The 25,866-nt window shown below is 43.3% G+C and overlaps 1 protein-coding gene across 1 annotated transcript; it reads right to left on the reverse strand.

The window, feature by feature from the left end:
* Nucleotides 1-24,113: 24,113 nt before the first annotated feature.
* On the reverse strand, nucleotides 24,114-25,512 carry LOC123446190 (basic proline-rich protein-like). Its single transcript, XM_045122869.1, has one exon. It carries the CDS (start codon nucleotides 25,394-25,396, stop codon nucleotides 24,557-24,559), a length of 840 nt encoding a protein of 279 aa, XP_044978804.1. The 5' UTR covers nucleotides 25,397-25,512; the 3' UTR covers nucleotides 24,114-24,556.
* Nucleotides 25,513-25,866: the final 354 nt, after the last annotated feature.

Consider the following 25,866-nt stretch of genomic DNA (forward strand, 5'->3'; position numbering starts at 1 on the left):
TAAGTATGGACTTGACTCTGAGATAGTAGCTTCATTGTGTGAATCCTTTGCTGCTCATATTGATCTCCCCAAAGAGAAGTGGTTTAAATATCATCCTCCTTTAGAAGTCAATGTAGTTAAACCCACTCCAGTTGAAGAGAAAGTCATTGAGAAACCACCTTTACCTGTTAGGATAAAGGATCATTCTAAAGCTTCAACTGTGATACGTAGAGGCTATATTAGAACACCTACACCCCCTGAGCAAATTAGAGTTGAACCTAGCATTGCTATTATCAAAGATCTTCTATCTGAAGAAGTTGAGGGACATAATATTCACTTCTCTGAAGATGCTGCTAGAATTGCTAAACCTCACGTTAGAGACAAACATAGGCCTGTTGTTGGCATGCCTGTGGTTTCTGTTAAGATAGGAGATCATTGTTATCATGGCTTATGTGATGTGGGTGCTAGTGTTAGTGCAATACCTCAATCCTTATACGATGAAATCAAAGATGAGATTGCACCTGCTGAGATAGAGCCTATTGATGTCACTATTCAGCTTGCCAATAGAGATACTGTCTGCCCTGTGGGAATTGTTAGGGATGTTGAAGTCTTGTGTGGTAAAACGAAGTATCTTGCTGATTTCCTAGTTCTTACTACCGCACAAGATAGATTTTGTCCCATCATATTTGGCAGACCCTTCCTCACTACTGTCAATGCTCATATTGATTGTGAGAAGCAAGTTGTCACTGTTGGCTTTGAAGGTGTGTCACATGAGTTCAATTTCTCTAAGTTTGGTAGATAACCTCATGAAAAGGAGTTGCGTAGTAGGGATGAAATTATTGGCTTAGCCTCTATTGCCGTGCCTCCTACTGATCCCTTAGAGCAATACTTGCTTGAGCATGAAAATGCTATGCATATGGATGAAAGGGATGAGATAGATAGAGTTGTCTTAGAACAATATCCTATTCTTAAGAATAACTTGCATGTTGAACTGCTTGGGGATCCACCCCCACCAAAGGGTGATCCTGTGTTCGAGCTTAAACAGTTGCCTGATACTCTTAAGTATGCCTATCTTGATGAAAAGGAGATATATCCTGTTATTATTAGTGCTAGCCTCTCGGAGCATGAAGAAAAGAAGTTACTAAAAACTCTGAGGAAGCACCGTGCTGCTATCGGATATACTCTTTATGATCTTAAGGGCATTAGTCCTACTCTATGCCAGCACAAGATCAAAACTGATCCTGAATTCAAACCAGTTGCTGATCATCAAAGCAAATTAAATCCTAAGATGAAAGTAGTGAGAAAAGAAATACTAAAGCTCCTGGAAGCAGGTATCATTTATCTTGTTGCTCACAGCGATTGGGTGAGTCCGGTGCATTGCGTCCCTAAGAAGGAAGGCATTACCATTGTCCCTAATGATAAGGATGAATTGATCCCACGGAGGATTATTACTGGCTATAGGATGGTGATCGATTTTAGGAAATTGAATAAAACCACTAGGAAAGATCATTACCCTCTGCCTTTTATCGACCAAATGCTAGAAAGGTTGTCCAAACACACACACTTCTGCTTTCTAGATGGTTATTGTGGTTTCTCCCAAATACCAGTTGCACAATCTGATAAGGAGAAAACCACTTTCACCTGCCCTTTCGGTACCTTTGCTTATAGACGTATGCCTTTTGGCTTATCTAATGCACCTGCCACCTTTCAAAGATGTATGATGGCTATATTCTTTGACTTTTGTGAGAAGATTGTCGAGGTTTTCATGGATGACTTTTCCGTTTATGAGTCTTCTTTTGATGATTTCCTCAGCAACCTTGATCGAGTCTTACAGAGATGTAAAGACACCAATCTTGTCTTAAATTGGGAGAAGTGCCACTTTATGGTTAATGAAGGCATCGTCTTGGGACATAAAATTTCTGAAAGAGGTATTGAAGTCGATAAGGCTAAGGTTGATGCAATCGCGAAAATGCCATACCCCACAGATATCAAAGGTATAAGAAGTTTCCTTGGACATGCTAGTTTCTATAGAAGATTCATTAAAGACTTCTCTAAGATTTCTAGGCCTCTTACCAATCTCTTGCAAAAGGATATTCCTTTTGTCTTTGACGATGATTGTGAGGAAGCCTTCCAAATACTTAAGAGGGCTTTGATAACTGCACCTATTGTTCAACCACCTGATTGGAACTTACCTTTTAAGATCATGTGTGACACTAGTGATTATGCGGTTGGTGATGTTTTAGGGCAAAGAGTCGATAAGAAGTTGAATGTTATTCACTACGCTAGTAAAACTCTAGACACTGCCCAAAGAAACTATGCCACTACGGAGAAGGAATTTTTAGCAGTCGTGTTTGCATGTGAAAAGTTCAGGTCTTACATAGTTGATTCCAAAATCACTATTCACACTGATCATGCTGCTATTAAGTACCTCATGGAGAAGAAGGACGCTAAACCTAGACTTATCAGATGGGTTCTCTTGCTACAAGAATTTGATTTGCACGTTGTCGACAGAAAGGGTGCTTATAACCCCGTAGCAGATAACTTGTCTAGGTTGGAGAACGTTCTTGATGACCCACAACCTATTGATGATAGCTTTCCTAGTGAGCAATTGAATGTCATCAATACTTCATGTAGTGCACCGTGGTATGCTGATTATGCAAACTATATCGTTGCCAAATATATACCACCTAGTTTCACATACCAGCAAAAGAATAAATTCTTATTTGACTTGAGACATTACTTTTGGGATGATCCTCACCTTTATAAGGAAGGAGTAGATGGTGTTATTAGATGTTGAGTACCTGAACATGAACAGGGACAGATCCTACAGAAGTATCACTCCGAGGCCTACGGAGGACACCATGCGGGAGATAGAACTGCACACAAGGTATTGCAATCAGGTTTCTATTGGCCCACTCTCTTCAAGGATGCCCGTAAGTTTGTCTTGTCTTGTGAAGAATGTCAAAGAATAGGTAATATTAGCAAACGTCAGGAAATGCCTATGAACTATTCACTTGTCATTGAACCATTTGATGTTTGGGGCTTTGATTATATGGGACCTTTTCCAAAATCCAATGGGTATACTCACATCTTAGTTGCTGTTGATTACGTCACAAAGTGGGTAGAAGCTATCCCCACTAGTAGTGTTGATCACAACACCTCTATCAAGATGCTGAAAGAAGTTATCTTCCCTAGATTTGGAGTCCCTAGATATCTAATGACCGATGGTGGTTCACACTTTATTCATGGTGCTTTTCGTAAAATGCTTGCTAAGTATGATGTCAACCATAGAATTGTGTCTCCCTATCACCCTAAGTCCAGTGGTCAGGTAGAGCTAAGTAATAGAGAGACTAACTGATTCTGCAAAAGACTATCAACAGGTCTAGAAAGAATTGGTCTAAGAAGCTCGATGATGCACTGTGGGCTTATAGAATTGCCTATAAATATCCCATGGGCATGTCTCCGTACAAAATGTTGTATGGGAAAGCATGTCAATTACCTCTTGAGCTAGAGCATAAAGCTTATTGGGCAATCAAAGAGCTCAACTTTGATTTCAAACTTGCCGGTGAGAAGAGGTTATTTGATATTAGCTCGCTTGATGAGTGGAGAACTCAGGCATATGAGAATACCAAGCTGTTCAAAGAGAAGGTTAAGAGGTGGCATGATAAGAAGATACAAAAGCGTGAGTTCAATGTAGGTGATTATGTCTTGCTATATAACTCTCGTTTAAGATTCTTTGCACGCAAGCTTCTCTCTAAATGGGAAGGTCCCTATGTTGTTGAGGAAGTATATCGTTCCGGTGCTATCAAGATCAACAACACGGAAGGTAATTGTCCGAGAGTTGTAAATGGGCAGAGAATCAAGCATTATATCTCAGGTACTCCCATAAATGTTGAAAGCAATATCATCAATACCATAACTCCGGAAGAATACCTAAGGGATATTTATCAGCCTGTTTCAGACTCCGAAAACGAAGAGGTAAGTGATTCGGTAAGAAAACAGAGTCCAAAACTTTTCGAGTAGGAAATTTTCTCCGTTTTGGAATATTTGAAAAAATACAAAAATTGGAAGTAGTCCGGAAAGTGCGCGAGGAGGCGACAAGCCTGCACGGCACGGGCCCACCCCCTAGCCGCGCCGTGAGGGCTTATGGCCACCTCGTGCGCCTCCCGGACTCTGTTTTCATGCAGGGTACTCCTTCTAGTCTGGAAAGAATCATTATATATACTTCCATTTGGTCTGACCCCTACATCACGCAGATTTCCTCTGTTTTTCGTTTCGAGCCTGTTTTCTGCCGTAGATCTAGGTCAAGATGTCTTCTCAGGATTCAGAGGGGGAGAGCTTTGTGGCAGATTACCTTGCTAATCCCAAGGTCTATGGGGACTTGGATCCTTATGGCTGGACCACTGATGAGGAAGAAGATTATGATCCGAAGGGGAAGGAACAAACAAGTTCTGATGAAGAGGAGGCTCCTCTACCTCAACCTGGACACACTCATGTGGAGTTCAAGAAGTCGAGCCTCCCTGACTCAAGGAAGAAGCCTAAGACCTTGTTTATCCCTTCTCGTTTCTTGCAGGAGAGTAAGCAAGAATTATGCCAGAGGGAGTAGAATTTTAAGCTCAAGTGGAAATTAAACAAGCTCAAGACCTCTTCAACAAATCCTCCACCTTCACCACCAAAGGAACACAACTAAGCATTGGCATGGGCAATCCCCTTGGCTTGTGCCAAGCTTGGGGGAGTTGCCCTAGTATCGTATCACCATCACATCTTTTGCTTTTACCTTTGTTTTAGTTTTCCTTTTCAGTTTTATTTTTCTCTAGTAGATTAAAAGTCATAGTGTTTTAGTCTTGAGTTTTGCTTTGCGTCACCCCCGATGTATTATTTCTCGTGAGCCATATAATAAAGAGTGTCTTAGTTGAAGGGCTTTGCCTCTTGCCATGATCAAAAGAGTGAGAATAGAACAAAAGCATGAAAGATCATATAATGATCTTATGGGAAGTGATGGCTTCACATATAAAAAGAATGAGGATTGAAACTTGTTGAGGGTAGGCAAACGTAGACCTTGGTCATTGTTGCAATTAATAGGAAGTGATAAAGAAGGAGAGGTTCACATATAAATATATCATCTCTGACACCATCTATGATTGTGAACACTCACCAAACTATTACATGCCTAGAAGTAGATGTTGGACAAGGAAGACAACGTAATAAATTGTGTTTGCTTCTCTCCGAACAATGTTATATGATTAGAGATCCCTTAGCATGTGACGATTGCTTCCACCTCATATTAGCCAAACTCCAGCACCAAGTAGAGATACTATTTGTGGATCCATAAACCTTCAAACCAGTTTTGCCATGAGTGTCCACCATACCTACCTATGGATTGAATAAGATCCCTCAAGTAAGCTTTCATTGGTGCAAGCAATAAAAATTGCTCTCTAATATGTATAATCTATTAGTGTGTGTAAAATAAGCTTTATATGAACCTGTGATGAGTAAGACATAAAAGCGAGAGACTGCATAATAAAGTTCTTTATCACAGGAGGCAATATAAAGTGACGTTCCTCCACACTAAGAGGACACATCCAAACCTCAAAAGCGCATGACAACCTCTGCTTCCCTCTGCGAAGGGCCTATCTTGTACCTTTACTTTTTGCCCCTGAAAGAGTCATGGTGATCTTCACCTATTCCTTATTTCGCCTTTGTCTTGGCTACCGTCATATGCTTGGGAAAGATCTATATTCATATGTCAACTTGGAGGTAAGTATTCATGAATTATTATTGTTGACATTACCCTTGAGGTAAGTAGTTGGGAGGCAAAACTGTAAGCCCCTATCCTTCTATGTATCCAGCTGAAACTTTGATCTCATGAGTACCACATGAGTTGTAGCACTTGTACAGAACGAAAGAATGATGGAGTATGTGGATTTCCTTTACAAGCTCTTATTTGACTCTTTCTGATGTCGTGGTAAATTGCAATTGCTTCAATGACTAAAGGCTATCGTTTGTTACTTCTCAGTAAGGTACTTGATCCATGCTTTACTTTGTGAAGGAATTATCACCTTAGCATGGGAGATTATATGTTGGTATTGTTGTTCTGATCTTGATCATGATGCATGCATGTTCGTATCTTGTTTTGTCGACACCTCTCTCCCTAAACATGTGGACATATTTCTTGAGCTCGGCTTTCGCTTGAGGACAAGCGAGGCCTAAGCTTGGGGGAGTTGATACATCCATTTTCCATTATGTTTTCATGTTGATATTTATCGCTTCTTTGGCTGTTATTTCACTTCACGGTACAATTCTTATGCCTTTTCTCTCTTATTTTGCAAGGTTTACATGAAGAGGGAGAATGCCGGCAACTGGAATTCTGGCCTGAAAATGGAGCAAAGTTGACATACCTATTCTACGCAACTCCAAATGCCGTAAAAATCAACGAGGATTTTTTTCCCGATTTATCAAAAATACTGGGCCGAAGAAGTGCCACATGGGCACCAGGGGGTGCCCACAAGCCTGCACGGCGCGACCACCCCCCAGGCCGCGCCATGAGGGCTAGTGGGCAGCCCACTGGCCTACTTGCTCCCCTCTTTTGCTATATGGAGGGTTCCGTCCAGAAAAAAATCAGGGAGGAGCTTTTTCGTGGTTTCGCCGCCGCCACGAGGCGGAACTTGAGCACAACCAATCTAGAGCTCCGGCAGGACGATCTTGCCGGGGAAACTTCCCTCCCGGAGGGGGAAATCGTCGCCATCGTCATCACCAACACTCCTCTCATCAGAGAGGACTCGTCACCATCAACATCTTCATCAGCACCATCTCATCTCCAAACCCTAGTTCATCACTTGTAACCAATCTCCGTCTCGCGACGCCGATTGGTACTTGTAAGGTTGCTAGTAGTGTTGATTACTCTTTGTAGTTGATGCTAGTTGGATTACTTGGTGGAAGATTTTATGTTCAGATCTTTGATGCTACTCATTACCTCTCTGGTCATGAATATGATTATGCTTTGTGAGTAGTTACTTTTGTTCCTGAGGACATGGGATAAGTCATGCTAATAGTAGTCATGTGAATTTGGTATTCGTTTGGTATTTTGATGTGTTGTATGTTGTTTTTCCTCTAGTGGTGTTATGTGAACATCGACTACATAACACTTCACCATTGTTTGGGCCTAGAGGAAGGAATTGGGAAGTAGTAAGTAGATGATGGGTTGCTAGAGTGACAGAAGCTTAAACCCTAGTTTATGTGTTACTTCGTAAGGGGCAGATTTGGATCCACTAGTTCAATGCTATGGTTAGACTTTGTATTAATTCTTCTTTCGTAGTTGTGGATGCTTGCGAGAGGGGTTAATCATAAGTGGGATGCTTGTCCAAGTAAGGGCAGGACCCAAGCGCCGGTCCACCCACATATCAAACTATCAAAGTAACAAACGTGAATCATATGAACATGATGAAACTAGCATGACAGAAATTCCCGTGTATCCTCGGGAGCGTTTTTCCTCCTATAAGACTTTGTCCAGGCTTGTCCCTTGCTACAAAAGGGATTGAGCCACTTTTCTGCACCGTTGCTACTTTTGTTACTTGTTGCTTGCTACGAATCATCTCACCACACAATCACTTGTCACCGACAATTTCACTGCTTGTAGATATTTCCTTGCTGAAAACCACTTGTCAGATCCTTCTGCTCCTCATTGGGTTCGACACTCTTACTTATCGAAAGGACTACGATTGATACCCTATACTTGTGGGTCATCAAATAGCATTAGGGATCTGAACATAAGATCTTCCACCGAGTAATCCAACTAGCATCAACTACAAAGAGTAATTAACACTACTAGCAACCTTACAAGTAACAATCGGAGTCGCGAGACGGAGATTGGTTACAAGAGATGAACTAGGGTTTGGAGATCAGATGGTGCTGATGCAGATGTTGATGGATATGAGTCCCCTCCGATGAGAGGAGTCTTGGTGATGACTATGGCGACGATTTCCCCCTCCGGTAGGGAAGTTTCCTCGGCATGACGGCCCTGTCGGAGCTCTAGATTGGTTCTGCTCAAGTTTCGCCTCGTGGTGGCGTAGTCTCTTCCCGAAAGCCTCCTCCTCATTTTTTCGGGGACAAAACCCTCCTTATAGCAGAATATGGGAGCCGGAGGGGCAACAGGGGGCCCACAAGCCACCCAGGCGCGGCCACGGGGGTAGGCCGTGCCTGGCAGGCTTGTGGCCTCCTGGTGGGTCTCCTCCAGTACTTCTTCCGCCCAGTCTTTTTTATAAAATCCAAAATAATTCCTCGTTGATTTTCACGGCTTTTGGAGTTGCTCGGAATAGGTATCTCAAACTTTCTCCTTTTTCAGACCAGGATTCCAGCTGCCGGCATTCTCCCTCTTCATGTAAACCTTATAAAATAAGAGAGAAAAGGTATAAGTATTGTACCGTACAGTGTAATAACAGCCCATAAAGCGATAAATATCAACATAAAAGCATGATGCAAATGGACGGATCAACTCCCCCAAGCTTAGACCTCGCTTGTCCTCAAGCTGAAGCCGAGATCAATAAATATGCCCACATGTTTAGAGATAGAGGTGTCGATAAAACAAGATACGGACATGCAAGCATCATGATCATATTTAGAACAACAATATCGTCATATAATCTCTTATGCCAAAGTGACAATTCCTTCACAAAGTAAAGTATGGATCAAGAACCTTATTGAGAATTAACAACCAATAGCCTTAAGTCATTGAAGCAATTGCAATTTATCATAACATCGGAAAGAGTCAAATAAGAGCTTGTAAAGCAAATCCACATACTCAATCATCCTTTCGTCTTCTACAATTGCTAAAACTCACGTGGTACTCATGAGATCAAAGTTTCAGTTGGACACTGAGAAAGATAGGGGCTTATAGTTTCGCCTCCCAACTACTTACCTCAAGGGTAATGTCAACAATAATAATTCATGAGTACTTACTTCCAAGTTGACATAAGAATAAAGATCTTTCCCTAGCACATGATGTTAGCCAAGATAATGGCGAAATAAGGAATTGGTGTCGATCACCATGACTCTTTCAAAGATTAAAAGTAAAGGTACAAGATAGGCCCTTCGTAGAGGGAAGCAGAGGTTGTCATGCGTTTTTGAGGTTTGGATGTGTGACCTCTTAGTGTGGAGGAAAGTCACTTTATATTGCCTCCTGTGATAAAGAACTTTATTATGCAGTTTGTCGCTTGTATGTCTTCCTCATCACAGGTTCGTACGAAGCTTACTTTCCACACACTAATAGATCATACATATTTAGGGAGCAATTTTTATTGCTTGCACCGATGACAACTTACTTGAGGGATCTTATTCAATCCATAGGTAGGTATGGTGGAATCTCATGACAAAATTGGGTTGAAGGTTTATGGATGCACAAGTAGTATCTCTACTTAGTGCGGAAGTTTTGGCTGATATCAGGTGGAAGCAATTGTGAGATGCTAAGGGATCTCTAGTCATATAACATTGTTCAGAACCAAGCAAACATAATTCATTATGTTGTCTTCCTTGTCCAACATCTACTTCTAAGCATGTAATAGTTTAATGAGTGTTCACAATCATAGATGATGCCCAAGATGATATATTTATATGTGAACCTCTCCTTCTTTTTTACTTCCTATTAATTGCAACAATGACCAAGGTCTACGCTTGTCCACCCACAACATGTTTCAATCAACATTCTTTTTATATGTGAAGCCATCACTTCCCATAAGATCATTACATGATCTTTCATGATTTTCTTCTTTTATTATTCTTTTCTTTAGATCATGGCATGAAGCAAGGCCCTTAACTAAAACACTCTTTATTATCTGACTCACGAACTCGAATACATTGGGGGAGACACAATGCAAAACTCAAGCCTAGAACACTAAGAACTTTATTCTACTAGAGAAAGATAAAACCCAAAAGGATCAAACTAAGAAAAATGTAAAGGCAAAAGATGTGATGGTGATACGATACCGGGGCAACTCCCCCAAGCTTGGCATAGGCCAAGGGGAGTGCCCATACCCGTGCTTAATTGTCTTCCTTCGAAGGTGATGGTGGTGGAGTTGTTGCAGAGTTCTTGAACTTTCTTAATTTGCTCTTGAGCACAAAATTATGCTCCTTCAGATCGTTAATTTCCTCTTCAAGACTCAACACCCTCTGGCATAATTCTTGCTTACTCTCCTGCAAAAGACGAGAAGGGGTAAACAAAATCTTAGGCTTCTTTCTTGAGTCAGGAAGGCTCGACTTCTTGAACTCCACATGTGTGTTTCCAGATTGCGGTAGAGGAGCCTCCTCATCATCGTAACTTGTTCCTTCCTTCCCCTTGGGATCATAATCTTCTTCCTCATCAGTGGTCCAACCATAATGATCCAAGTCCCCATAGATCTTGGGGTTAGCAAGGTAATCGGCCACATAGCTCTCCCCTTGTGAATCTTGAGAAGACATCTTGTCCTAAATCTGTGGCAGAAATAGGCTCAAAACGAAAACATAGGATACTTGCGTGATACGAGGGTCAGACCTTTCGGGAGAATATATAATGAATTTTTACCGACCAAAAGGAGTATTCCACCAGAAAACGGAGTCCGGGAGACACACGAGGTGCTCACAAGCCAGCCAGGCGCGGCCAGGGGGGTAGGCCGCGCCTGGCAGGCTTGTCGCCACCTCGTGCGCTTTCCGGACTACTTTAAATATTTCTATTTTTCTAAAAGTACCAAAACGGAGAAAAATTGCTACTGGAAAAGTTTTGGAGTCGGTTTACTTACCGAATCACATACCTCTTCATTTTTGGAGTCTCAAAGAGGCTAATAAATATCCCTTATGTACTCCTCCGGAGTTATGGTATTAATAATATTGCTTTCAACATTTATGGGAGTACCTGAGATATAATGTTTGATTCTTTTCCCATTTACCACTCTCGGAAAATTCCATTCCGTGTTGTTGATCTTGATGGCACCGGAACGATACACTTCTTCGACAATGTAAGGACCTTCTCATTTAGAGAGAATCTTGCCTGGAAAAAATATTAAACGAGAATTGTATAGCAAGACATAATCACCTACATTGAACTCACGTTTTTGTATCCTTCTATCATGCCACCTCTTAACTTTTTCTTTAAACAACTTGGCATTTTCATATGCCTGAGTTCTCCATTCATCAAGTGAGCTAATATCAAATAACCTCTTCTCACCAACAAGTTTGAAATCAAAGTTGAGCTCTTTGATTGCCCAATAAGCCGTATGCTCTAGCTCAAGAGGTAAGTGACATGCTTTACCATAAACCATTTTGTACGGAGACATGCCCATGGGATTCTTATAAGCAGTTCTATAAGCCCATAGTGCATCATCAAGCTTCTTAGACCAATTCTTTCTAGACCTATTAACGGTCTTTTGCAAAATTAGTTTAGTTTCTCTATTACTTAGCTCTACTTGACCACTGGACTGAGGATGATGAGGAGATGCAATTCTATGGTTGACATCATACTTAGCAAGCGTTTTACGGAAAGCACCATGAATAAAATGTGAACCACCATCAGTCATTAAATATCTAGGGACTCCAAATCTAGGGAAAATAACCTCTTTAAGCATCCTAATAGAGGTGTTATGATTAGCACTACTAGTTGGGATAGCTTCTACCCACTTAGTAACGTAATCAACAGCAACTAGGATATGAGTATACCCGTTGGACTTTGGAAAAGGTCCCATACAATCAAAACCCCAAACATAAATGGTTCAATGACAAGTGAATAATTCATAGGCATTTCAACATTTACTGATATTACCTATTCTTTGACATTCATCACAAGACAAGACAAACTTACGGGCATCCTTGAAGAGAGTTGGCCAATAAAATCCGGATGGCAATACCTTGTGTGAAGTTCCATCTCCCGCATGGTGTCCTCCATAAGCCTCGGAGTGACACTTTTGTAGGATCTGTCCCTATTCATGCTCAGGTACACAACATCTAATAACACCATCTAGTCCTTCTTTATAAAGGTGAGGATCATCCCAAAAGTAATGTCTCAAATCAAAGAAGAATTTCTTCGTTTGTTGTTATGTGAAACTAGGTGGTATAAATTTAGCAACAATATAATTTGCATAATCAATATACCAAGATGTACTACGTGAAGCATTGATGACATTCAATTGCTCATCAGGAAAGCTATCATCAATAGGTTGTGGGTCATCAAGAACTTTCTCCAACCTAGACAAGTTATCTGCTACGGGGTTCTCAGCACCCTTCCTATCAACAACATGCAAATCAAATTCTTGTAGCAAGGGAACCCATCTAATAAGTCTAGGTTTAGCATCTTTATTTTCCATGAGATACTTAATAGCAGCATGATCAGTGTGAATAGTAACTATAGAATCAACAATGTAAGATCTAAACTTTTCACATGCAAACACGACTGCTAAAAATTCCTTTTCAGTAGTAGCATAGTTTCTTTGGGCACTGTCTAGAGTTTTACTAGCATAATGAATAACATTCAATTTCTTATCAACTCTTTGTCCTAGAACAGCACCAACAGCATAATCACTAGCATCACACATAATTTCAAAAGGTAGGTTCCAATCAGGTGGTTGAACAATAGGTGCAGTTATCAAGGCCTTCTTAAGTATTTCAAATGCTTCTTCACAATCATCATAAAAAACAAATGGAATATCCTTTTGCAAGAGATTGGTAAGAGGCCTAGAAATCTTAGAGAAGTCTTTAATGAACCTTCTATAGAAATCAGCATGACCAAGGAAACTTCTTATACCTTTGATGTCTCTAGGGCATGGCATTTTCTCGATCGCATCAACTTTAGTCTTATCGACTTCAATACCTCTTTCAGAAATTTTATGTCCTAAGACGATGCCTTCATTAACCATAAAGTGGCACTTCTCCCAATTCAAGACAAGGTTGGTATCTTTACATCTCTGTAGAACTCGATCAAGGTTGCTGAGGCAATCATCAAAAGAAGACCCGTAAACGGAGAAGTCATCCATGAAAACCTCAACAATCTTTTCACAAAAGTCAGAGAATATAGCCGTCATACATCTTTGAAAGGTAGCAGGTGCATTACATAAGCCAAAAGGCATACGTCTATAATCAATGGTACCGAAAGGGCGGGGTAAAAGTGGTTTTCTCCTGATGAGATTGTGCAACAGGTATTTGGGAGAAACCAGAATAACCATCTAGAAGGCAGAAGTGTGTGTGTTTAGACAATCTTTCTAGCATTTGGTCATAAAAAGGCAAAGGGTAATGATCTTTCCTAGTGTCTTTATTCAATTTCCTAAAATCAATTACCATCCTATAGCCAGTAAAAATTCTCTATGGGATCAATTCATCTTTATCATTAGGAACAACGGTAATACCTCCCTTTTTGGGGACGCAATGAACCGGACTTAACCAATCACTATGAGCAACATGATAGATAATACCTGCTTCGAGGAGCTTTAGTATTTCTATTCTTACTACCTCTTTCATCTTAGGATTTAATCTCCGTTGATGATCGGCAACTGGTTTGGAATCAGGATCGGTTTTAATTTTATGCTGGCATAGAGTGGGACTAATGCCCTTAAGATCATCAAGAGTATATCCAATAGCAGCACGGTGCTTCCTCAGAGTTTTCAATAATTTCTTTTCTTCATGCTCCGAAAGTCTAGCACTAATAATAACAGGATATATCTCTTTTTCATCGAGATAAGCATACTTAAGAGTATCATGTAACTGTTTAAGCTCAAACACAGGATCACCCTTTGGTGGGGTGGATCTCCAAGTAGTTCAACACGCAAATTACTCTTAAGGATAGGATGTTGTTCAAAGATAACTCTATCTATCTTATTCCTTTCATACATATGCATATCATTTTCATGCTCAAGCAAGTATTGCTCTAAAGGATCAGTAGGAGGCACAGCAATAGAAGCTAGAGCAATAATTTCATCCTTACTAGACAATTCTTTTTCATGAGGTTGTCTACCAAACTTGGAGAAATTGAATTCGTGTGACACACCTTCAAAGCCAACAGTGACACTTTGCTTCACACAGTCAATATGAGCATTGACAGTATTGAGGAAAGGTCTGCCAAATATGATGGGACAAAAGCTATCTTGTGTGGTAGCAAGAACGAGAAAATTAGTGGGATACTTAATTCTACCACACAAGACTTCAACATCTCTAATAATTCCCAAAGGGCAGATAGTATCTCTATTGGGAAGCTAAATAGTAACATCAATAGGTTCCATCTCGACAGGTGCAATCTCGTCTTTAATTTCATCATATAAAGATCGACGTATTACACTAAACTAGCACCCACGTCACATAAACCATGATAACAATGATCTCCTATCTTAACAGAAACAACAGGCATGCCAACAACAGGCCTATGTTTGTGTCTAACATGAGGTTTAGCAATTCTAGCAGCATCTTCACAGAAGTGAATAACATGCCCATCAACATTGTCGGACAGGAGATCTTTGATAGTAGCAATGCTAGGTTCAACTTTAATTTGCTCAGGGGGTGTAGGTGTTCTAATGTAGCCCTTACGTATCACAGTTGGAGCTTTAGCATGATCCTTTATTCTAACAGGGAAACGTGGTTTCTCAATGTAAGCACTAGGGACAATAGGATCATTATAAGCAATGACTTTCTCTTCAACTGGATTGGGTTTAACTACATTGACTTCTATGGGAGGATGATATTTAAACCACTTCTCTTTAGGGAGATGAATATGAGCAGCAAATGATTCACATAATGAAGCTACTATCTCATAGTCAAGTCCATGTTTAGCGCTAAAATCACAAAAAGTATTTGTTTCAACAAAGGATTTAACGCAATCGAACTTAAGATTCATACCTGACTCCTTACCTTCATCAAACTCCCAATCTTCAGAGTTGCATTTAATTATTTCCAATAAATTCCATTTGAAGTCAATATCTCTCTTCATAAAAGAACCGGTACAAGAAGTGTCAAGCATGGTGTGGTTATCATGAGAAAGCCGAGCATAAAAGTTCTGAATAATAATTTCTCTCGACAGCTCATGGTTGGGGCATGAATATAACATTGACTTAAGCCTCCCCCAAGCTTGAGCGATACTTTCTCTATCACGAGGCCAAAAATTATAGACATAATTCCGATCACGATGTACCAACTGCATAGGATAAAACTTTTGATGAAATTCCAATTTCATTCGGTTGTAGTTCCATGATCCAGTATCATCACATAGCCTATACCATGTCAATGCTTTATCCCTCAAAGATAAGGGAAAGACCTTCTTCTTGACCTCATCCTCGGGCAAACCTACAAGCTTAAATAAACCACAAACTTCATCTACATAGATTAGATGCAAGTCGGGATGTGATGTTCCATCTCCTGTAAAAGGATTAGCCAATAGTTTCTCTAACATACCCGAAGGAATTTCATAAAAAATATTTTCAGTAGGTGCAGTAGGTTGACGAGAAACTCCTTGTGCTTCTGTTCGAGGTGAAGATACCCTAAACAAGCTCCTCAAAGAATTAGTTTCCATAGTGACAAGTGACAATAAATTTCAGCACACTATATAAATGTTTCCTTACCAAATTCCACTTACCAAAGACGCTTCACTCCCCGGCAACGGCGCGAGAAAAGAGTCTTGATGACCCACAAGTGTAGGGGATCTATCGTAGTCCTTTCGATAAGTAAGAGTGTCGAACCCAACGAGGAGCAGAAGGAACTGACAAGTGGTTTTCAGCAAGGTATTCTCTGCAGGCACTGAAATTATTGGTAACAGATAGTTATGTGATAAGATGATTCGTAGCAAGTAGAAAGTAACAATAGTAACAAAGGTGCAGAAAGATGGCCCAATACCTTTTGTAGAAAGGGACAAGCCTAGATAAACTCTTATATGACGTGAAGCGCTCCCGAGGAGACATAGGAATTTCTCTCAAACTAGTTTTCATCATGTTCATATGATTCGCGTTCGCTACTTTGAAAGTTTGATATGTGGGTGGACCGGTGCTTGGGTGCTGCCCTTACTTGGAAAAACATCCCACTTATTATTAACCCCTCTCGCAAGCATCCGCAACTATGAAATAAGAAATAAGACATAGTCTAACCATAGCATTAAACTAGTGGATCCAAATCAGCCCCTTACGAAGGAACGCATAAACTAGGGTTTAAGCTTTTGTCACTCTAGCAACCCATCATCTACTTATTACTTCCCAATGCCTTCTTCTAGGCCCAAATAATGGTGAAGTGTCATGTAGTCGACGTTCACATAACACCACTAGAGGAAATACAACATACATCGCATCAAAATATCAAACGAATACCAAATTCACATGACTACTTATAGCAAGACTTATCCCATGTCCTTAGGAACAAAAGTGACTACTCACAAAGCATAATTATGGTCATGACCAGAGAGGTATTGAATAGCATTAGGGATCTGAACATAAGATCTTCCACCGAGTAATCCAACTAGCATCAACTACAAAGAGTAATTAACACTACTAGCAACCTTAGAAGTAACAATCGGAGTCGCGAGACGGAGATTGGTTACAAGAGATGAACTTGGGTTTGGAGATGAGATGGTGCTGATGAAGATGTTGATGGAGATGAGTCCCCTCCGATGAGAGGAGTGTTGGTGATGACGATGGCGACGATTTCCCCCTCCGAGAGGGAAGTTTCCCCGCCAGGACGGCTATGTCGGAGCTCTAGATTGGTTCTGCTCAAGTTCCGCCTCGTGGCAGTGGCGTCTCTTCCCGAAAACCTCCTCCTGATTTTTCTGGGAAGAAACCCTCCTTATAGCATAAGATGGGAGCCGGAGGGGCAACAGGGGGCCCACAAGCCACCGAGGCGCGGCGAGGGGGGTAGGCCGCGCCTGGCAGGCTTGTGGCCTCCTGGTGGCTCCCCTCCAGTACTTCTTCTGCCCGGTATTTTTTATAAAATCCAAAATAATTTCTCATTGACTTTCATGGCTTTTGGAGTTGCGCAGAATAGGTATCTCAAACCTGCTCCTTTTTCAGACCAGGATTCCAGCTGCCGGCATTCTCCCTCTCCATGTAAACCTTATAAAATAAGAGAGAAAAGGCATAAGTATTGTACCGTAAAGTGTAATAACAGCCCATAAAGCGATAAATATCAACATAAAAGCATGATGCAAAATGGACGTATCACATAGATGGATTGATCATGTAGGGAAGCTCACAAGGGCTAAGCATTGAAGCACAAGATTGGAGAGAAGACATCACATAGCTACTGGTCATGGACTCATGGTCCAAGGAGGACTACTCACGGCACGTCTGGAAAGTGTCCATGGTGGTGGAGAAGCTCCCGGAGGTCAATCCTCCCTCCGGCAGGGTGCCGGGAAGAGGTCTTCTGGCGCTCCCGATCTCGGAAGCGCTACGGTGGCGGAACGGTGGAGAAATTCGTGATTCTAGATATATCTTTAGGGTTTTCCGTCCGAGGGGTAAATATAGGCCAAAGGAGGGCGCCAGGGGGTGGACCAGCCGCCCAGGTGACCTGGTAGCACGGCCAGGAGGGGGCCCGCGCCAGGTGGCCGCCTGGGTGAGGCCTGGCTCCCCTCTGGCCCACCTTGGTGCTTCATGAAGCTTTCGTCACGCTGATTTATATATATATTTCTTGGGTTTTGGGGGGCTGTGAAAATTATGGTAAAGTCCCTGCAATTAAAAGACATCATCAGACAGAAACTGGCACTGGGTGCACTGAGTTAATAGGTTAGTCCAAATATGTGTAAAAAGATATAAAAGTGTAGCAAAACATATAACAATGTCACCCAAAAGAGCATGGAACAAACAGAATTATAGATACTTTTGGGACGTATCAGCAGATCACATCGCTAAGCATGTCATCGTCACCAGGAGGGCCCTTGCGCCCTACACTCCGCTTCAGCCACGGGTTCCATAGGCACGGGGCTCGGCCAGCGAGCCGCCTCCAACACCACGCGGCAACTCGCTCGGTCCCCAGCTCGAGGGGCCCAGGCAGGGTTCACGTGGTGCTGTACTCCTGGTCCTCCGAGTCCCGGTAGCCGGCTTTGGGACGCTGTTGGGCCCTTGCGGAGGAGCGCCTTAACGAGTCGGTGGGATGTTCTGCGCCTACCACAACGCGCGCACTCACAACATAGAAGACTATCGGGCGGTCAGGACTCCCCCAGCGAGCGTGTCATCCGGCGTTGGGCCCACGTCCGTGCCGACACGATGGAGGGTGTCGCGGTAGGTGCCGGTACCGCGGGCCCCCCGCCCCTAGCCGGCGACTGCCTCTCTCTGGCATATGAGGCCACGCCTGATGCATGCGTTAGGCCGGGCTCGGAGGTTCCCGCCTGGAAGCCGCCTAGCTTGGTCGGGATGACGAGTGGGCACTCGGGAACCATGTGGAGGCATGCGCCAGCGAGTGGGCGCTCGGGAACCATCTGGTGGCACGCCCTGGCGTACGCCTCCATGAGCCGGAAGTGTGACGCCAAGCGCGAGAGGCATAGGAGTTCGCCGCTTAGGAGGCACGCAAGCTGCAAGTGATGTGGGCCGTGTATGCCTCGCGAGGTGTCAGGAGCCCACGGGCCCTTGAGGCATGAGGAGACGGCCATCCCGCCACTCGAGGGGACAGACTTCTGCGGCACGCGTCGTCAAGCACCTCACACCGCTGCGACATCATGGCCAGCAGTTGAGTTTTTGGGTTGTTCGAATCAAGCAATTCCCTGTATTTTGCATCGCCCCGAGCGGGTGTTTTCTGGATGTGTAATGAACTCGATTAACCTTCACTTGAGATGGTGTAGTTTGTTTAAATCTTAAGATCTTGTGTTCTGCCGCTGCCGGGGGCTCACACGCCCCCGCAACTACCCAAGGAATGGATCCACGGTGAGGGGTTAGACACGATGTCTATGCAGTAAATGTCCTTGCAGCGCCGAGAAATCTAAGCGACCGAGCTCTGGCTCACGGGCTGCCCCCCCCCCCCCCCCCGTGCTAGTCATCTCGCCAAGGTCCTTAGTGTCGTGCCCTCTCGACAAACCGTCGTGAACAAATGAAGGGGATACGACTTGGCTTGCGCCACCACTGGACTGGCGCCTTGCCACCTCACGCGATGACTCTCCTGATGACGTGCTCTTACGGCTACGCGGGGCGTGAAAGACGCTCATGTTTGGGTCGTAGGGGCACACAACGGTGCTCTTGTGGTTACTCGGGGCGTGAACGACGCTCATGTTTGGGCCATGCTACTGCAACAAAAGACCTTCCAACGGCGCCATAAATAGGTGTGTTGACGGCGCCAGGAATACTTCTGCTACGGCTACGCCTTAAGGGACTCCCTAGGCAAATATGCAAAGGATTTCCCCTGTGGCCTTGGAGCCTTGCGTTGGTGTTCCCTCAAAGCGGAAAGGATGATGTAGCGCAGTGATGGTAAGTATTTCTCTCAGTTTGAGAACCAAGGTATCGATCCAGTGAAGGAGTATCACAAGATCCTGCACAAACACAAAAAGCTTGCTCCCAACACTATGAAAGGGTTGTCAATCCCTTATAGATTGTTCGCGAAGTGAGAACTGAAAGCAACAAAGTAACAAAGCAAAGTAAAAGCAAAAGTGGAAACGATAGGTGTGAATAGACCCGGGGGCCGTAGTGTTTACTAGTGGCTTCTCTCATGAAAGCAAGTAGACGGTGGGTGAGCAAATTACTGTCGAGCAACTGATAGAACCACGCAAAGTCGTGACGTCATCTATGGCAATGATTATATCTATAGGCATCACGTCCAAAACAAGTAGACCGATACTTTCTGCATCTACTACTATTACTCCACACGTCGATCGCTATCCAGCATGCATCTAGTGTATTAGGTCCAAAAGAACAGAGTGAAGCCTTAAGCAAGATGACATGATGTAGATGGACAATCTCATATCTACAACAGAGCCCACCTTGTTACCCTTGATGGAAACTACACGATGTGTGCCTTGCTGCCCCTACTGTCATTGGGAAAGGTCACCACACGGTAAGAACCCAAAACCAAGCACTTCTCCCATTGCAAGAATCATAGATCTAGTTGGCCAAACAAAACCCAAGACTCGGAGAGACTTACAAGGATATCAAATCATGCATAAAAGAAATCAGCAAAGACTCAAATATATATCATAGATAATCTGATCACAAATCCACAATTCATCGGATCTCGACAAACACACCGCCAAAGAAGATTACATCGGATAGATCTCCATGAAGATCATGGAGAACTTTGTATTGAAGATCCAAGAGAGAGAAGAAGCCATCTAGCTACTAACTACGGACCCGTAGGTCTGAAGCGAACTACTCACGAGTCATTGGAGGGGCAATGATGTTGATGTAGAAGCCCTCCAACTCCAAAGTCCCCTCCGGCAGGGCACCGGGAAGGGTCTCCAGATGAGATCTCGCGGAAACGGAAGCTTGCGGCAGCGGAAAAGTATTTTCATGGATCCCTTAATTTTTTTCTATATTTTAGGGAATATATAGGCGCAGGATCTAGGTTAGGGGGCGCCAGGGAGGCCACAAGCCTGCCACCGCCGCCCCCTGGTGGCGGAGTGGGAGCTTGTGGGGTCCCTGTAGCCCTCCTGGCTTGGCCCACAAGCCCCTTGATCTTCTTCCGTTCGGGAAAAAATCATTTCGGGGATTTTATTCCGTTTGGACTCCGTTCCAAAATCAGATCTGAAAAGAGCCAAAAACACAGAAAAAACAGGAATTGGCACTTGGCACTGAATTAATAAGTTAGTCTCAAAAAAGATATAAAAGGTACATAAAACATCCAAAGATGACAAGATAACAGCATGAAACCATCAAAAATTATAGATACGTTTGAGACGTATCAAGCATCCCCAAGTTAACTCCTGCTCGTCCTCGAGTAGGGAAGTGATAAAGAATGAATTTTTTATGCTTTCATGCTACCTAGCATATATGTCCTTTGTAACTCCTCTTATGTGACGTTAATGTTCACATCCATTAGATTCAAAACAATAGTTTGCTATTGACGTGGAAACAATAATAATTCAAGCAAACTAGCAAGGTAATCATGAACTTTCGAAATAACAAGGTCAAAAGAAAGTTATCCCTACAAAAGCATATAGTCTGGCTATGCTCTATCATCATTGCACAACGAATTTAAATCATGCACAACCCTGGTATTGGCCAAGTAATTGTTTCACACCTTTACTTTCTCAAACCTTTTCAACTCTCACGCAATACATGAGCGTGAGCCATGGTTATAGCACTATAGATGGTGTGGAGTGTGGTGGAGGTTGCAAGACAAAACAAGGAGAAGATGGTCACATTAACTAGCCATATCAATGAGCTGTGGAGATGCTCATCAATAGATATCAATGTGAATGAGTAGGGACTGCCATACAAATGATGCACTAGAGCTACGAGTATGTGAAAGCTCTTAAAGAAAACTAGTGGGTGTGCATCCAACTTGCTTGCTCACGAAGACCTAAGGCAATTTTGAGGAAGCCTATCATTGGAATATACAAGCCATGTTATATAATGAAAATTTCCCACTAGCTATATGGTGGTGACAAAACGAGAGACTCTCAATCATGAAGATCATGGTGCTTAATATGCACAAGTGTGGAAAAGTGGTAACATTGTCCCTTCTCTCTTTTTCTCTCATTTTTTTTTGGTGGGCTCTTTGGCCTCTTTTTTATATTTTTTTATTGTTTTGGTGGGATTCTTTAGCCTCTTTTATCTCCTCACATGGGACAATGCTCCATTAATGACGATCATCACACTTTCAACTCAAAACTTAGAGCAACGATTACTCTATATGGAATGCCATCGGTAGTATACCGTGGCAATGATCTAGCATGGCATAGACATTAATGGAAACATCATGCTAGCTATCTTACGATCATGCAAGGGCAATGTAGACGTGGTGTCACATGTCATGGTGGTAGTTGCATGGCAATATATCTCGGAATGACTTTGAAAAAGCCATAGTAGGTAGGTATGGTGGCTGTTTTGAGGGAGGCTAATGGTGGGTTTTGTGCACCGGCGAAAGTTGCACGGCACTAAGAAGATAGTGATGGTGGAAGGGGAAAGTGCATCTAAACCATGGACTCAACATTAGTCATGAAGAACTCATATACTTGTTGCAAAAGTTTTATTAGTAATCGAAACAAAGCATTCAACGCATACTCCTAGGGGAAGGGTTGGTAGGTATAAACCATCGCGCGATCCCGACCGCCATGCAAAGGATGACAATCAATAGACTAATCATGCTCATATTTCATCACATAGCGGTTCACCATACGTGCATGCTACGGGAATCACTAACTTCAACACAAGTATTTCTAGATCCACGACACCTTACTAGCATGACTTCAATATTACCAAAACCACAACTCAAAACTAATTGAGATGAATCAAACTTCTCTAACTATTCAATGCACATGAAGGTGGAAGTTTTCGTATCCCTTTGGATAACTACCCCTTTTGAGACTACTTTCAAAGCATAGATCAACTACCAAGCCATGCACCGTTGTGCTCTAAAAGATATAAGTGAAGCACATAGAGCAAAAGTATCTAGCTCAAAAGATATAAGTGAAGCACATGTGAGCTGAATTGTCTACCATAAGATATAAGTGAAGCTCGACAAAATCACGGTGAGTGCATGTCTCTCTCTCTAGGTGTGCAGCAAGGATGGTTGTGACACAACAAAAATAAAAGACTCCTACAATACAGGACACTCCAAGCAAAAACACATAACATGTGGTGAATAAAAATATAGCCCCAAGTAACGTTACCGATGGATTGAAGACGAGAGAGGGGATGCCTTCCCGGGGCATCCCCAAGCTTAGGCTTTTACGGCATCCTTGAATCTCTTGGTGTGCCTTGGGCATCCCCAAGCTTGAGCTCTTGCCACTCTTTATCTCTTTGTCCATAGGAACTTCACCCAAAACTTGAAAACTTCACAACACGAAACTTAAACAGAAACTCGTGATAACATTAGTATGAGAAAGCAAACCACCACTTCCTTAGGTACTGTAGCAAACTTAAATTCTACTTATGCTGATGTTGAGTTACTGTATATTCAATCTTCCATGGCTAATACCCCCCGATACTATCCATAGTTTCATCAAAATAAGCAACCAACACAACAAAAACAGAATTTGTTAACAGCAGACCAGTGTGTAGCAATCTGTATATTTCGTATACTTCTGGTACTTCAAAACTTCTAAAAAATTACAACAGTCTGAAGAATTTGCGTAGCAATCAGCAGCAAAAAGAATCAACTCAAAAGCTCTTACAGAAAAAAAAATGAAAATTCTTTTCGTGAGCAAAAAGTTTCTGTCTTTTCCAGCATGACCAAACGATCATCTCCAAGACTAATCATAACGGTTTTACTTGGCACAAACGCAAAAAGAAACACAAAAAACACAATCATAACAGAATTATGAAAGTGTGGAAAACACAAAACAGAAATAAAAAGGGTACAATCGTTGGGTTGCCTCCCAACAAGCGCTATTGTTTAACGCCCTTCGCTAGGCATTCAATGATGCTCACATAGTAGCATAGCATTTAACATGATACGGTATCTACCTATGTTCCTCTAATCCTCTTTTTTTCTTTAATTACTTGGCACATCAGCATGTTTGCTAGTCTCAAGACTATGATATTAGCTATGTTACCCCACAATGGCCAGCCTTAGCTAGTTGCTCCCATTCCGTGGCATCTAGTGGTCCAAGAGAGCGTCCGTGTTGTGGACATCATCGACCATTCCTCCAAATCTCACAAACAAGTGCGTTTGGAGAAGTGGTAACAGCAAACAACCTGAGAAAGGTTGTGGCTAGTGGGACTTGGCCAAGCCAAATGTCTAGCCAAAAGACGGTTGACTTGTCGTTGCCAATATACTCCCTCAGTTTCAAATTATAAGTCTTTATAGAGATTTCACTAGTGGACTACATACGGATGTATATAGACATACTTTAGAGTATAGATTCAATCATTTTGCTCCGTATGTAGACCGTTAGTGAAATCGCTTAAAAGACTTATATTTAAGAACGGAGGGAGTAGTTCCAAAACTGAGATCCGTTCCTACAAGAAGTTGTTGAAACCCGGACGTGTTGTAGGTATTTGTCTCGAATAATATCCAACCACAATCCCCTTGTCCCGTTAGCATTTTCCAAGCCCACTTGATCATCAAGCACCAGCTCATATATTCGGTATTCATAATACCGAGGCTCCCAACCTTCTTTGGTGTGTAAATGGTACTCCAATGTACCATATGGTATTTCTGCTTCCCGAGTTCTTTACCCAAAAAAACCAAAAACGAACGTTGGCAGACTCGACAAACATGAGTTGATCAGAGTTGTTTTCACGCTAGTTGATTGATATTACCCCAAAGATGGCACGCTGTTGGGGTGCTCTCGAAAAAAAAAGGCAAGTGTGCAGTACTTTCTCTTCTCCGATGTTGCAAAAAAAATCTCGTAAACATAAAATTATCCCAGCTTTATTTTTTAACGTGGTCAGGGTCTATTATTCGACCAAACAACTTGGAGAAATGTTGATATCCTTGCTATTCATTCCTGTCGTACACATATTTGGTGTGCTTCGAGGGCAAAATCACGCGGCGGTGTACTTGTGTGCATGCATCAGTTGTGCGCTGGAACAGGAGGCGCCAGCCTAGATGCGCGTCGTTCCTCCTCGCCGTGGAAGGATGGCATCGACGGCGGGTAGAACGGGAACGGTGGCCACTGCTTTCCTGGCTCAGGTTGCGGCCATGCCGGGAACGGCGGCCACTGCTTTCCTGGTTCTGGCTGCGGCCATGCCGGGAACGGCGGCCACTGCTTTCCAGGTTCTGGCTGCGGCCATGCGAGCAGCGGGGGCCACTGCTCACCTGGTTCTGGCTGCGGCCATGCCGGCAGCGGGGGCCACTGCTCGCCTGGTTCTGGCTGCGGCCATGCAGGAAGCGGCGGTGGGTGGAACGGGAACGGAGGCAGAGGCGGCCGATCGTCGCCCGGACGCGTCCACGCGGGGAGCGGCGGCGAGTGGAACGGCGGCCACTGGTAGCCCGGTAGAGGCTGCGGCCACGGGAACGGCCACGCCGGCGGGCTCCGGTCGTGAGGGCCCTCCGGAACAGGTGCCTCCGGGGGCTGGCCACCGTCCGGATCCGGCGCCGGCGGCGAAGGGTCGGCTGGAGGAGCGTGTTGGCCATGCCCGTGGTGCTTGGGCGGCGCCTTGGCATGGCGCTTTTTCTTCACAGGCTGAACGGCGCTGTCGTCGCCGATGGCGAGCTCCGGCGGTTTATGGGTATTCGCGGTTGGAGGCTCGAGCTTGGCGCGCGCGGCTCGGCCACCTTCCAGCTGTGCATCGGCGCCATGGGTGGTGACCGAGGGCAGTGATCTCGAGGAGGTAAGGCCGCACGGCATGAGCAAAACGATGGCAAAGGCCAGGAGGTATGCCATCGATGATGCTCTTCTTGAGGCCACCATGTTAGCTAGAGCCCGCTGTTGATGACAAGTTGTGGTGCAACTTGGGAGCTTGCATAGCGCACCGTCTAGCTATACACGCATGTACGTTTATATACGGGCTGTGAGTGATCGATCGATTTGGGGTGAGAAGTTGCATGCGTAATGTAGCCATTTAGATTTGAACGTCTGTCACCATGGTGATTGTGAGAAGAAAGTTTTACTATCTTGGCTCGTTGAATTTAGAGAGCACATTGGTAACTAATGGGTTGTTGGTGTCCATGAGGTGACATGCATTTGCAAAGGATTTTAGGCAGGAGCCATCTTTTTGCACTGCTGAGGGTGGATCTCCAAGATCTCTCTTTTTAGAAGTCTTGTGTTGTGCATGCGCATGGTGGCAAATAATCAAATCCACCATCGCAACTTCATTAACTGTGCTGGCATATGTGATGCTATGCCCTTGTGGGCCTGATTGGCAGCAAGGCATTCCCCAG

This window comes from Hordeum vulgare, chromosome 4H (genome assembly GCF_904849725.1).
Source record: "Hordeum vulgare subsp. vulgare chromosome 4H, MorexV3_pseudomolecules_assembly, whole genome shotgun sequence".
Taxonomy (NCBI): domain Eukaryota; kingdom Viridiplantae; phylum Streptophyta; class Magnoliopsida; order Poales; family Poaceae; genus Hordeum; species Hordeum vulgare.

Bases quoted from the DNA above. Each gene is read 5' to 3' on its own strand.
- LOC123446190 (XM_045122869.1), bottom strand. From the start codon at position 25,396: ATGGTGGCCTCAAGAAGAGCATCATCGATGGCATACCTCCTGGCCTTT.